The 15676-nt window shown below is 39.2% G+C and overlaps 1 protein-coding gene across 1 annotated transcript in view; it reads left to right on the top strand.

Moving 5' to 3' along the window:
• LOC122797185 (serine-rich adhesin for platelets-like) overlaps positions 1–15676 on the top strand; it is an 801622-nt gene that overhangs the window by 673889 nt on the left and 112057 nt on the right. The window contains exon 6 of the mRNA XM_044066008.1: positions 7178–7324. Within this exon, the coding sequence (XP_043921943.1) occupies positions 7178–7324 (147 nt within the window). The remainder of the gene's footprint in view (positions 1–7177; positions 7325–15676) is intronic.

Genomic DNA, 15676 nt, shown 5'->3' on the forward strand with positions numbered 1-15676 from the left:
CCAAGTCTTTGAACTCAAGGAAGATATTGTTTTAAAGGTCACTGTATAATCTCCTAAACCTGTAACAATGTTCTGTCTGGTAAGGAGAGATGGAAATTGATGATGAGGCGTAGCTTTGGAAAGTCTGGGTAATATGTGGCTTATTGCTGAGACTATTGGTGAGACCACTGCTGAGACCACTGCTGGGACCACTGCTATTGCATGTCTGTATTAGCTGACTATCTGAACAAAAATGAATGCGGCTATTCCAAAATAATGTTGAAAATGCTTGATTGACATTCAACTGTTTTTTCCTCGGAAGGTAACTCTTTCATTAGATTGGGATGTGGCTTCCTCTGTAGCAGCATGGCTCTCATCCATCCCAAACTCATCTCAGTGCTGCAGATACCTTCTGTGGCTTTTGCAATAGACACACTGTATGGTTTTGCTGAGGAATTTAATCCCTCTTAGGGTGAGGTCACTAGCTCTCCACATACTGGTGATGATATGTCTTCTGTGGGAAATGACTGAGACCGAGAGCTACTAATGCTGCTGTCAGCAGAGGCTTGAATGGCTTAGGATACTGTTTTTCTACCGCACAAGATCCGTATTGTCCAGCAAACTGGCATACAGTTGGCTGCACAATCAGTGCACATATGTCTCTATGTCCAATGTGACACAGCTCTACCCTCTTATTGACAGCACCTCCTTATGATTTCCGGTTCCATACTTCTCACCTGCTATGATTTTGGCATAGTGTTATGATTATGAGCTTCAAACTTATCCTTGCTGTTACTGGATTTACTGATTTGCCTTATAAAGTCGACTTATTTATGGGTACATACCTTATTAAATAAATAAACTATGCCTATACAGAGGCTCCCTGCAACTAACTATATAGGGTCAGGTATGTAAAAATCTTCCATTATGAAAAATTACAAAGTGCTGCTCTTTCTGATCCTCAGCTATGATTTTTTTAAAAGGCCAGTGCTATGATTTTTAGTATTCAAAGGATGAGAAGTATGCCCAGCTTCCCAGATATTTTACCAGGTCAGTATATTTGGGACACATGCTCCCCAACCTTCATCACTAGGAGAGGTGAGGAAGTTTAAGCCTTGTCATTCCTCTCCATAGCTCTCAACCTATTAGCACAAAAAATCTAGACAAAGCTAAAAATAATGGGGGACAAAGCCACAAAAATATGGTCACATTTTAAATATATTTGCTAAAATAAAAGGTCTTGTGTTACCATGAATTTTCTGAAGGATGTGAAGTCTGAAACTCAAATGCCTGTCAATACTTATGGAATTCAGTCCTCACTGATTTGCCACAAAAATCCACAAAACCACAAATTTTATAAGGAACAGACAAAAAATATGAGGCAAAAATATGGACAGTTGAGAGGTATGTTCCTCTCCTTGCCCACACCACTTGCAACAGGTGCCCAAGCCACTTATCTAACTTCAGTCACCTTAGTCATAGTTAGGGCCTTTTCCTTCTTTGCCACTGGTGCTGCCTAAATTACCATATTCATCAGTAAGTGACCAGACATTAGGACACTGCAATAGGGAGGACAAGCAGGATGTCAATATGCAAAGCAAACAGCATAACAATTATAAGGATAACATAACCAGTGCCATCATACCAGTCACTAGTGGAGATCTGTCAAAACTGAGCTCACTTCTAGAGACCATATCAATGGAAGAAACTACTGAAACCAAAGTAGGTCAAAGAATGTCAGTCAAAACAGCATATGGTCTGCACCATAAAACTTACAGGGAAAGTCGAAAAGATTCCCTATGGGTACTGTATGTTTTTTCTTGTTTCACACCTATTAAAGCCTGATCCTTCTGGGAGCAGAAGACATTACTGAGCATTGGGGTTCCCACCAGTCTACTGTGGGTTTTAAGTCTATGCAATAGAATCTTGCTTTCCTTGGACTATATAGCTGTATAGTAAACGTTGGAATTTTTGGATAAAGCATATATGTGTTACTTTAACAGGTAGCTGATAATGTCTATAGGCCATGTAGGTTTGTGTTATTATGCAAAGTTCTGCTGAAATCCTAAGGTCTGAGTGTAGTAAAGGACAGCCCTAAGGGGACCTTAATGTTCCCGTTGCTGGTCCAATTCACTGTTAAGTGTAGAGTTGGGTATTTTCCCCCTACCTTAGAGGACAGCCATATGGGGAGATTTCATACTTGTTATGTGTGTTTCTAGAACTGTCTCTTATTGAGAGTGATCAGTTGTGTACTGGAGCAGAGTAAGTTTTTCTTATGGTGCTTACAACTTCTGCACTTGGCCTCTCTATGATAAATTGGTCAAGCCCAGTGTGCATACTACACATCAGAACATAAACAGTTCAAGCAACATTGGTCTGTACCAAGTGACCAAACCATGCCAGGGTGTTTCAGTGACAGAGCTCAAGGCTATTTGCTGGGATGTAAAGGGGATGTTTACCTCTTGGTGGGTGAATGCTATAGTACCTTAATTCCTCAGCATTTCCACTTTGTTGATTTTCAGGAAACCAAGGTTAAACAGAACCTGACTACTTCAGTGTTTGCCAAGTGGCTGGGGAAATGTTTTTTGTCATGTTAAAATTTAGCAAAAAGCGATGTAGGTACTTTTTGAACAGGACCTTCAAATGGATGTTGGAGAAGGAGTTTAGTGATAAAGTGGGTAGGTGGTTAATCCTGTTTCTTCATGCACAATATGGGAACAGTTATTGGGCAATTTTACAGCCTAAATGATGATACCATTAGCCCCCCCATATGGGATCTAGCTAGTACCATCAAAACATTGCAACCTTTCCAGGACAGGATACTCCTCAGGTGGACTTTAATGCAATCATTGACCCTTGGTTTGACAGACACCCTACTGGTGTAGGGACACTTGCTAAGATAATGAGGCAGCTTTAGCTAATGATTCAAGATTTGGACCTAGTGGATGTCTGGTGAGCTCATCACCCTGCTAATAATGATTATACCTTTTTGGGCAGGGACAGAGTAGAGTAGACATGTGGCTGGTTTCACACAGGCACACAGTGTGGGACAATAGTGTAGGTATTACCTTAACGAGATTTTCTCATCATGCTAAACTGTATGTAGTTCTGCAACCTAGTCACTTCCCCTGGGAGAAGACATTAGCTACTTGATCCACTTCTGTAAAGAAACAAAACCTTTGTTGTTACATCCTTAAATGGGTCCAAGCCTACTGGCAGTGTTGTGATCAGTATGTAGAGTCCTTTGTAACTGACTGAATTTTTTCAAACAGTATTGCATTGTCTAGGTTGGTAACTGGTATAAGCATTGCATCGTCTAGGTTGGTGACTGGTATAAGCATTGCATCGTCTAGGTTGGTAACTGGTATAAGCATTGCATCATCTAGGTTGGTAACTGGTATAATGGTATCATTTCTGTTATCCTCACAACTGTTATGCACATCAAAAAAATGAAGAAGCAGGAAGGTTTTTTTTTTTCCCAAAGGGAACTTATCTGTCCAGCAATGGAAAGCACATGCTGACCTTCAATCCTCAAAAGCGTCAAAGGATAAAACCCATATACCTAAGGCTACTGCAGCAGTTATCAATATGATGAACATCACTGTTTACAATGTTAGCAGTCTCTTAGCTAATTAACCAGTGGAATTGTTACATTGTTTGTGCCCACTGGGTTATAAATGTCAATACTCTCTCCAGGACTTGTGATATAAGCCATGAAACTAAGAATGCAATAAAGCTGAAAAGACTGAAGATAGGTTAGAAGTTTATCGTTTTGTCACCCGCTTACGCACTGCTCTTTGGAATTATGTTCTAAAGCCCAGTACACTGTAATGCCCGGTTGTACACGACACAAAGTTCTAATACCACACTGAATTTCTATTATGCACCTCAGTATATGAAAGTGGCCCACATATTATACCGAATGCACCAACAAGAGAGTGTTCTGTTGTCAACCACACACTAACTGCAGCATAATGCTTTATGTACATAGGTTCATAGGTTCATAGGTACATAGGTTCATAGGTTCATAGGATGATACTAGGCTATTGGCTCAAAGGCCCTTATAAGCCTAGACAAGAATTTCGCCCATGTTCCTTCAAAGTCAGCACCTGTTTCCCCTGTCCGGCAGGGACACAGGTAGTTTCCCAGAGGTGTATTTTCTGTTTCCCATCCAGTCATCCAGGTTCCTCTTAAAGAAGACTAGAGAGGTACTCTGTTTGACATGGAGAGGGAGTCTATTGCACAGATGAGGGAGTCTTTGGGACACAAATCTATCCCACCAACAACTTCTATTAATGTCACACACCAAGTTACAGCCTTGTGTGCAGGTTGCGCAAGTGGAGTTTGACTTACAGATATGCAGCAACTCCATCAAGGCTGGGTCTGAGATAGCCTTGTATGCCAGACACAGGTCACTTCTTAGCAGTCTGTATGAGACTGAGTAGAGGAACAGGGTTTTAGCCTATCTGTATAGGATAGGTGTTTGAGACCCTGGATTTTCCTAGTCAGGAACCTCTGTGGTCTCTCCAGCTGCTGCATGTGCTTGGCAAAGTACATGCCGAAAGGGATATTGTACTTGATAATGGGTCTGATAAGGGAGGAGTACAGTGATGTTATGACCTCCTTGTTCCTGGATGAAATACCCTTATTTATGAGGTGGGCCATGTAGAAAGCCTTCCATACAATGGAGGCAACGTGGTGGTCAAAAGTCAGGTTGCTATCAACCTGGGTGCCCAAGTCTGTCACGACTCATTGCATGCTTAGTACGTTGTTATTAATGTGATAATTAGTAGGGATGCCATTTTCCACAAAGGGGATACTGATGCATTTCTTTGGCATTCAGTTTGAAGCCATGCTTCTGGCACATTAGTTTGGGTAAGGCCCTCTTGGAAGATGTTCACATCATTAGGAGAATTTATGACAGTGCCCAGCTTACAGTCATCTGCAGACTTGGTCAGCCCAAACCACTGGTTTTAGCTTGCACCTTGGAAAAGTATATCCCAAACATTAGAGGCCCAAAGACTGACCCTTAGTGTACACTGCTCATTATGGGTCTACTACTAGAGGTGGCTATTTTGACTGAGTGGGTTCTATCAGTGAGCCAGTTAGCTACCCATCTGGTAACATATGGGTTGATGCCTAGCTGGGAGCTTTTATCTATTATGCCTGAGTAGGGAATAGTGTTGAAGGCTTTGGGTAGGTCAAGGTAGGCATTGTGCACCATCTTCACCTCGTCCATGGCTTTGGTGACTGTTTCGAAGAAGTCAACCAAGTTTAAGAGGCATGATCTCCTTCTGACAAAACCAAACTATGTGGGATCAAGCATTTGGAGGTTGCCAATGTCTTTGTTTATAAGGTCCATGATAATGCGTTCCATGGCCTTGCATATCAGGCTAGTTAGGCTGATGGGCCTATAATTGCCTGGGTCAGTGGATGCTCCACCTTTGTGTAGAGGGATGACAGTGGCTGTCCTCCAGTCAGCTGGGATGAAGCCGGTGCTCAGGCTTTGGCTGAATAGGGTGCCTAATGGAGCTGAGAGCTCATGCCTTAGTTCATGTAGGATACAGCCAGGGATTTTATCAGGTCCCATGGAGACTGTATTTTTTGCCTTTGACAGGGCATTAAAGACCTGCTCCCTGGTGATAAGGGGAGGAGGCAGAAATAATCACCCCCTGCCACATCTCAAACCCGGGCCTCTGTCAACTACAGCATAGTACATTAGCCAACTATGCCACTCAAACAACAAAATTAATATGTTTCTGACCTAAAGAGATGTGTGGGCAAACACTTTACATGTAAATTATTTTTGATATACCCATTTCCAAATTCATGGCTCCTATACAGATACAGTAGCATGTTTTTTTTTCAAAGAGAAAAAATATATAGTTGCTTGCCCTTTGTTTTACAGATAAAATAGATTACTTGGTACTTTGCATGAGCATTGCAAATTATTAACTATTGAAAAATGCTACATGTTTGTAATTCTGGGTGCTGTAAATATGGTATATTTAAGCAATAACTGCCGACGTGGTGTGGTATATTGAAGATTTACCCACGGTTGGTGTGGCTTAATCATGAGGGCAATTATACCACAACCACAGAGTCAGTTATTGCTATTATACAATGACATTATTTAAGAAAAAAAAATACTTTTCTTAAATAATGTCTCTGTATAACGGTGCATTACTGTTCTTCCACTGGTTGTGGTACACTGCTTCATTGTTTTGATGTACTGAGCATGTGTATGGGACTTGCGTCCCATGTATACCCAGTACATCAATGCTTTGAAATGGAAGCAACGGAGAAAAGAAAGTCTCCATTAATCAGTTTTTTCTTTTTTATTTGTTAAAAAAAATGTTTTTAGCACTTTATACCAACGGAAAAAAGTCCGGGAGACCAGACCTTCTTCCGTTGATATATTGTGGAATCTACAATGGGCATGCTGGCCAATCAGCATGCATGTTTTGGAATATTAATGGGGGTTTATTGTATAATTGTACTTTTCAAATGACAAAAGTAGGACAATTTTTTATGGAAATGCAAGATTTTGCAGCACAAGCCATACACACAACCAATGGAAAGGAACAGACTTCTGTGTTGTGCCAAAATAATGCACACTCTTGTAGAATTTGAGTTATTTCTGCTGTTTCATATAACATTAAGATGTTCCAGGTACAACATAAGTCATTTATTCAGCTACTAGTGGAAACTTAGGAAATATTTTTGTCCTGAAATCAGGGCATCGGTAATTTTTCAGTTTCAATTTTTCATGTTTTTTTGGCAGGACACAACTTGACAAAATAGAAACTGTCCTGAATAAAGAGGGACGGGTGGTAAAGAAAGAAAAAAACATAAATATTACTTCTCAAAAACATAAATATTACTTCTCATTTGTTTTAGTGTTAAAAATAGATTATCTGGCACTATGAAGTACGATTACAAATTACTAAACACTGAAGAATGATTACCTGTTTGTAATCCTTAAGAAAGTGTTTACTCTGTACCACATTTAAACTACCTGGCATTTCAAGCATTTATTGCCTTAGTCTGTTTCCATCCTCCTGTCGCTCCTCTGATATCGAAAGTGTATTTTAATTGCTCTCCAGCTGTCTGTTTTTACTTTAGTAGATGAGTATTCTATCTTGCTGCCTTGTTCTGATTTACAGGCTGCCTTTTTTTTTTTTTGCATTGTTTCCAGGCTATGTCAAAGCTTGGTCTTCGCCAGATTCATGGAGTTACAAGGATCACAATCCGGAAATCGAAGAACATTTTGTTCGTCATAACAAAACCAGATGTATTCAAGAGCCCCGCTTCTGACATTTACATTGTCTTTGGAGAAGCCAAGGTAAGCATTATTATTTGTTTGCACGTCAGTTGGAGATAGCTTAGGCAATAATATGTTTACTGTGGCCGTGCTATCGATACTTTGAGAGACATGTTAATACATATCAGAGTCTACAGTTAGTATGTACATATTTGCACTTTTCAGTCTGGTGCTTATTTGCATATATGCATGTATGAGTTTACAGTTATGACTTCTGCAACATTCCAGAAGTCTGCAACCTTCTCTTTAGAATTTCTATTGTTCTTTGTTTGCTTCCACATGGTTCAGGTGCTTAACACCTGAACAGTCTAAATGCCTCATTTTCTGCAACACTAATAAGCTGTGGTTGAAGCTGATTTTTGGTGATTTTACATATCAGACTTTGGAGCTAAAGTTTAAACCTCTATACATGAAACAGAGTATTCATTAATACACATAATGAAATGATCAGGGTAGTATGTGTAACTAAGAACAATTGTATAGAAGGGAAGGGGAAAAGCAGTGCCTTCATACAGAGGATTATGACTGGACTTCTGATCATAACCGACTTGTTATGTATTTTCAACCTGAATATTAAGAAATTCATCTCATGAACTGAGTAAAGAGTCTTGACATCCATGTTAAGGACACATAACAGTTAAGCTGTAATCAGAGAGATTCAGTATACAAATAACCTAGAGATGGGCTGAAGAAGGACATGTTGGAAAATGTACATGTTTCTCTTATCCATAAGGGATGGGATGCTAAGGATTTTGGGGCTACTTATTCACAGAGTAAGAGAAGTACTTTGCTTTATGTGGATCAGAATATGGTTCCATTCAAGAGGTATTCTCTGTGATACATACCTATCCCTCCAATATATTCTATTTCTGTTTTAAAAGAGATGCAAAGTCCTTGAGAGGGTATTTATGACACAACTGGACTTGTGAATGGGTAATATAAATGCCAAAAGGAAGTATCCCAAGGACTGTACCCCAAGCACCAAAAGTGACTGCTAAAGTAAAAAAGAGACAGGCACAGGATATGGCACGGTATCAAAAACAAGTGTAAAAGTAAAAATAATAATAAACAAGTGTAAAAGTAAAAATAATAAAAATAAAAATAAATAAGGGACTGAGCCTGCAAGGCTAGAAAGCAAAATACAATTTATTAAATAAAACAAAAAATACAGGTAAGCGCTTTCGTGATTTGCTTATCGCTTCATTACACAAACTAGTTAAAAGACAACCGACATTTATACACAACAGCAACCCATCCACTATTAAAACCAATTAATCAACCTTTAAAGAGACATTAGTTCAACATATGTGAAAAATTATGCAAAAATATCTAAAACAGCCTAGAAAATATGTATTAGATAAAATAAGTAATATTTAAAATATGCATACAAAATACATATGTCATGACACATGTTAAAATTCCTGTTTATGTAAATATAAACAACATCCACACTCAGTGTTTCAAAGGGCGTGACTTCAGAAAAGGCTTCAGTGTGAAAGCCCCATTTAAGCCTGGTGTTTTTTCAGCATTAAAGAGCAGAATCCATTTCTGTTCTGCCCCTTATGTCCGATTAACCAAGTCACCACCTCCAGACCTCCCAACCATTCCGAATTACTAATTTTTTACCGAGTTTTGGGGTCCAAATGAAGGGGTGCCATGATTCCCGAGTGGCACCCCTTCATTTCCGATTTTTCTTTGCTTTTTTGAAAATTTTCACGCTGTCGGAGCTGACGTCATCATGTGCGCAATGACATCAGCTCCGTCAGGCTACCAGCCAGTCGGAATTCAGCTCAAGGAGCTCACATCATCATTTCCGGCTGTCTGAATTAAGTTGTGAAACAATGGGAATTGCAAGCTGGTGGTCCGTGCTGAAACGGCGGGAATGGAAGCTGATACAGCAGTTCGCCGTGCCGGGATTAATGGCAGCAACATGGGGAACAGAAGAGCTTGTGCAGGAAGCTGAAACAGCAGTTCGCAGGGATTAATGGCAGCAACAACAGAGGAATAACTTGTGTGTGTGTGTGTGTGTGTGAAAATGCCCCCATATAATACACTTGGTGGCTAGAAGTATTCAGGCTCAAACCCTGTACCTTTAGTACAGGGTAAAATGAGCCTACTATCCCTAGCCACCACCATTTCTGAGTGAGTTGAGAGCTATGATGAGAAGTGAGAACATTTTTTTTCTCTAACAGTTGAAAGTTATGTTCTGAGCTTTGTCCAGATTTTTTTTTGTACTAAGAGTTGAGAGAGCTATGATGAGAAGTAAGAAAATTTTTTTGTGCTAAGAGTTTAGAGCTATGATAAGAAGTGAGCACACAATTTGTATTCCCCCATTATTGTTTTTGTGCTAACAGTTCAGAGATATGGTGAGTGAGAAGTGAGAACTGAATTTGTATTCCCCCATTATTGGCTTTGTTGTTTGTCCATGTTTTTTGTGTTGAGGTTAAGAGCTATGTTGAGAAGTGAGAAATGAATTCACTAAATGATGGCTATTAAGTTTCAGTCTTCCTATTTTCAGGCAGGTGCTGATTTGGGATAGTGGTATGTTGTTCTGAATGTAGTGCATAGAGTCCTGGGTTCAAAACCTGCCAGTGAAACGCATGATAGTAGCACAACATTTTATTCTAGCAACTTTACAAAATTATACAAGCAATGTTTAAAATGTGTCCCTGGTTTTTGACCTTTTGTCCCCCCCGCAAAAAAAAAAAAAATGAAATTGAAAATAAGTGCGAGACGCTGTGCAAGATGCCTATGGCTTACACTACTGTCATTCTATTTATAGTGTGGGTGTGGAAGCAGACTTTTATGATGGAAAAGTTCTGAATTGGGCAGTTTTGTCATTATTGGTTCATGTGTTTTGTTTCATTGCCTACAGTACAGATTACTGGTAAAATGTTCAAACAATAAATTTAAAATACGCTCTAACATGTGTGTTGTATTATACAAGGAATATAATTTAATAAAGTCAGAAAGGTGTATAAAGAAAAGAACACATGTATGTTTCTTGTTTTGTGTGCAAGGGGCCAATGATTTGAAAATAGCCCAAAGGTAATCTTTATCCACCACTGGCCAGATGCATTTTCATTGGATGTGGTGTGGGTTTCAATGCTGTTTCAATGAATGTGAGTTTCAAGGGCAAAGTTTAATGTCAAGCCTATTTTCATTGTGAGACAGTATTGCTTTGTTTACCAGATGATGTCTTTTAGTGTTTCTGCATTGTTGTGCTGTAAAATGTAAAAATAAAATTCAAATCATTGTAGAAGTAAAGCAGTATGCATACATTAGTGTTTATGGTAAATGGGGCAAAATAGCCAGGCAACAGGACACTGGAATGGCTGCAGGGGGACTCTGGTGCCATGTTTTGGTTGTCTGTTCTTCAATTTGCGTTCGAAAGTTGGTATCCCACAATTCCATTGGAGTGGGTGGGGTTATGTAATTATGTATGCAAATTAGATGTTAATCAGCATACAGATTTGTACCTATTTTTCATGGGCCTTGTCCAGATTTTTGATGTTTCCAGGTTGAGAGGTATGACCACCTCTCATACTAATGTCTAGAACCTGTAATACCATAAACCTAAAAGTATGTTTAGAACCATAATGTATAACATGTAGTGCTAAAACATCTGTATCTTTCTTATTCTTGATGTCTCTGTAGTGCTCAAGTATCCTGTCCTTTAAACATCTGTTCGTCTTTCCTATATAAAAAGCATGACATACATAGCAGAATAAACTATGTTCATAGATCTACAGCCTGCATAAAAGTCCAGTTCTATTTCAAACTATAGGATAGGATAGACATAAACCTGTGCAGAATGAATTTGTTTACAAACTGAACATCTCCAGCATGAGAATGTACCCAGTCTACTGGATTCAACACCAACCATATGCTGTTGAGTATTATAACAAAGATGTTTCTTAAGAGATTTGTTGTTTCTGAATGAGAAAGATGGTGTTTCACCAATAACCCCTTTTAACCCATCTATGGTGTGTAATATACTCCAGTTTTGTTTAATAATGTCACAATACCTGTTAATGTCACTGGAGTATTGCAGGGAAATCCTGAAAGTATCACTGTTGAATGTAGAAGTGTTGGTCCCGGTGGTAACCACTGTCTCTGTAAAATAAGGCTTACATCTGCCTGCCCTCTCATTCCAGGCATCAGACATACATAAATCAATATCAGCTTCTTTATATCCCCTACTTAAAAAATCTTGCTTAAGGGATCCAAAAGCCAATTGTAAGTTTAAATCATTGTTGTGCAACCTCATCAATCAATAAACCTGGCTTTTTAATACATTTCATAGAACATGACTGGGGTGCATGCTGTGCTTATGTAAATAACTATTTTTTCTAGTGGGTTTTCTACATACACTCATGGATACACTTCTCAAATCTGCTTTGTTAAATTTGACATCTAAAAATTCAGTATCATCAAATGAATAATTATAAGTAAATCTAAGGAATCCAGTGATAGTATGCATATAAGCAATAAAGGCTTTCAATTCATCCATGGTGCCATGCCATAATAAAAACAAATCATCCACAGATCGAACATACCAAAGAATATGTTCACAAAAAGCATTATTACACAGGATGTTTGTAGTTTCCCATTGTACTAGAGCCAGGTTGGTATAGCTGTTGGCACAGGCAGTCCCCATAGCCATGCCAACCTTCTGCAGAAAGAACTCTTTTTCAAAAACTCAAACATTATTCTCCAGTACTACGTCAAAAGACGAACAGACGAGTTTCACTTTGTCATCTGAAAAACACTTTTTCTTATTCAGAAAAGCCCTAATGTTTTTGACACCCCAGTCATTAGGAATAACTGTAAACAGAGACTCAATGTCAAGCATAACACACATAAATTCATCTACAATGTTAGCACACCTAACATATAGTCTTTCTAGGAAAGATTTAGTATCCTTCAATGTGGTATCACAGTCTTCTAGCAAGGGATGTAAAGTTTTTTCAACAAAGATGGATAACGTTTCCGTACACTATCCCAAAAACTATGGGCCACATGGGTGGACAGACTAAGTCCTTGTGGATCTTTGGAAGGCCATATACAGTTGGAACAAGTGGATGGTCAGCATTAAAATATTTAAAAATATCTTCGTTAATTAGACCTGTCATTAGTAAATCAAAAACTAAAAATGAAACTTTCTCAGTTACTCCATTCACAGTATTACTAGAAATACATGCATACGTGGTCACATCATAAAGTAGTTTCCTCATCTGTCCTACATACAAATCGTTGTCTACTACTACTATACTACCACCTTTATCAGTGGGTCTAACCTCCACTGAATGCATCTCTTTTAACTCATTAAGTGCAGCAAAATCATCTCGTGTCATATTACAGAAATTAGGTTTAGTGCCTTTCTGAATTAAATCTTGAAACTGTGCCTCACATAAGTCAATAAAGACTTGTACCATGGGGTGCGGTGTTGGAATAAAAGCACTTGGTTTTCTAAATATATTAATTTCAGAAAGGACACTGCCCTCAAACATTGTCTTTAATGTTAAAGACCTACCCAATAGTCTGAGCTCTTTGAGCATGTCTGTTGGGTCTGCTTGTCTAGCTGGGATAAATGATAATCCCTTATTAAGTAAACACAACTGAGCTGCAGTTAGTTGAACGGAAGAAATATTAAACACCAAACCTGCCTTCAAAATGATCGTTTCTTCATAGTTTGCTGCTTGGTGTCCGTACTCTGAAGTCATTGTACTGTCCCCTTTCTGCCTGTGCTCCGTGATCTGTTCCTGTAAGGCAGGGGATTTGGTAAAGAAAACTGTGCTGGAGTGGTCATCTCTACTAAAAAATTGATGCTACTAGTCAGGGACGTCAGGAGGCATACGCACTGTACTGATTTCAGTACAACTTATTTAGAAGAGGGGGTAGCTTTTTTAATTAAAAAAACAGCATTTGCTCCTTTAAGGATACTGGGCACTCACATCACGTCATGTCTGGCTGGCTGTGAGTGGGAAAGTAGCTTGAATGGAGCAATCGGCAATCATGAACGGCTGGCTGCGAGTGGGAAAGTAGCCTGAATGGAGCAATGGAGCAATCAGGTAAGGAAATTAGCTTGAATCGGGTGAATGTGTGTGTGTGTGTGTGTGTGTGTGTGTGTGTGTGTGTGTGTGTGTGTGTGTGTGTGTGTGTGTGTGTGTGTGTGTGTGGAAATTAGCTTGAATCGGGTGTGTGTGTGTGTGTGTGTGTGTGTGTGTGTGTGTGTGTGTGGAAATTAGCTTGAATCGGGTGAATGTGTGTGTAAATGAGCTTGAATCGGGTGAATGTGTGTGTGTGTGTGTGTGTGTGTGTGTGTGTGTGTGTGTGTGTGTGTGTGTGTGTGTCTGTGTGTGGAAATTAGCTTGAATTGGGTAAATGTGTGTGTGTAGAAATTAGCTTGAATCGGGTGAATGTGTGTGTGTGTGTGTGTGTGTGTGTGTGTGTGTGTGTGTGTGTGTGTGTGTGTGTGTGTGTGTGTGTGTGTGTGTGTGGAAATTAGCTTGAATCGGGTGAATGTGTGTGTGTGTGGAAATTAGCTTGAATCGCGCGCGCGTGTGTGTGTGTGTGTGTGTGTGTGTGTGTGTGTGTGTGTGTGTGTGTGTGTGTGTGTGTGTGTGTGTGTGTGTGGAAATTAGCTTGAATCGGGTGAATGTGTGTGTGGAAATTAGCTTGAATCGGGTGAATGTGTGTGTGTGGAAATTAGCTTGAATCGTGTGTGTGTGTGTGTGTGTGTGTGTGTGTGTGTGTGTGTGTGTGTGTGTGTGTGTGAAAATGCCCCCCCCCCCATGTAATACACCTGCTGGCAACAGGTGTTTAGCCTCACTGGTGAGAACTGAAGTTGTATTCCCCAGCTGTGGTGAGAAGTGAGAACTGAAGTTGTATTCCCCCATTATTGTTTTTGTTGTTTGTCCAGGTTTCTTGTGCTAAGGTGTGAAGTGAGAACTGAATTTGTATTCCCTCATTATTGGCTTTGTTTGTCCAGATTTTTTTGTGCTAAGAGGTTGAGAGCTATCTAATAGCCATTAAGTTTCAGTCTTCCTATTTTTCAAGCTACTGATTTAGCATAGTGGTGTGTTGCACTGACTGTAGTGTATATGGTTCTGGGTTCAAAACGTGCATGGTAGTAACACAGCATCTTATTCTAGCAACTTTCCAAAATTATACAAGCAATGTTGAAAATGCATCCCTGGTTTTTGGGCTTTTGTTTCCCCCCAGTAAATGTTGGCTTTTTCCAGATTTCTTGTGCTGCAAAGTTCAGAGATACAGCTTTGTGCTGAGTACATTTTACAAGCAGATGAGAGCTGCAGGGGAACTAAAGTTTAGTGCTGCTTATGCTGAATCTGCTTGTATTGTTAATAGTACAACAGGTAGTGTACTTGCTTTTGATGCAGAAGGCTGTGGGTTCTTCTCCCACAGTAGGTAGATGCATTGCTGATAACTGTACTGTGTTGTGAAGGGGGGTGGATGCTGTAGTCCTTTTTCGTGAAGATATCTAGTAGTAACTATGAACCTGTTATCAGTTAGCCATCCATTCCCTATTGCAATATTACTAGCGTATCATTTTTTTGAATGCATCATAGGCAATTTATTCCTCAAGGGCAACAGGTACTTTATTTGTAGATGAAACAACGAAATATAAAGTTGCTTGCTAGCAGCAACCTCTTCATTAGTTACAGATTTCTTTAATGTGGAATTGTGTAGATTGCTTTTACTAGAACAGAGCTTGTGCATATTTACTGATACTGGTGGACTTAGAAGTTTGAGTAGACTTTTATGATGGAAATGTTCTGAATTGGGCTATTTTGTCATTATTGGTGCATGCATTTCGTTTCATTGTTTACTGGAAAAATGTTCAAAACAATACATTTAAAACGCTCTCTAACAACTATACTGTATTGTACAAGGAATATAATTTAATACAGTCAGGAAGGTGTATCAAAGAGCATGTGTATGTTTCATGTGCAAGGGGCCTAGGATTTGAAAACAGCCCAAAGTTAATCTTTATCTGCCACTAGCAAAATGTATTTTCTTTGAATGTAGGTTTCAATGCTGTTTCAATTAATGTGAGTTTCAAGGGCAGAGAAGTTTTAATGCTAAGTCTAGTTTCATTGTGAGACCGCATTGCTTTGTTTAGCAGATATTTATTGGTGTTCGTGCTGTAAAATGCAAAATAAAACTTTTCTGGCAAATCATTTAAGAATGAAGTCACTAAATAATGACAGACATTAAGTTTCAGACGTCATATCCTTCAGAAAAATGCATGGTAAAGCAAGACCTGTTATTCTATCAACTGTCTTAAGTTTGTACAAGATAAATTTTTAGCACTGTTTGTATGTTCCCCCAATATATTTGGCCTTGTCC

The sequence above is a fragment of the Protopterus annectens genome, chromosome 3.part0, assembly GCF_019279795.1.
Source record: "Protopterus annectens isolate FY-2018-M chromosome 3.part0, PAN1.0, whole genome shotgun sequence".
In the NCBI taxonomy this organism is placed as follows: domain Eukaryota; kingdom Metazoa; phylum Chordata; order Ceratodontiformes; family Protopteridae; genus Protopterus; species Protopterus annectens.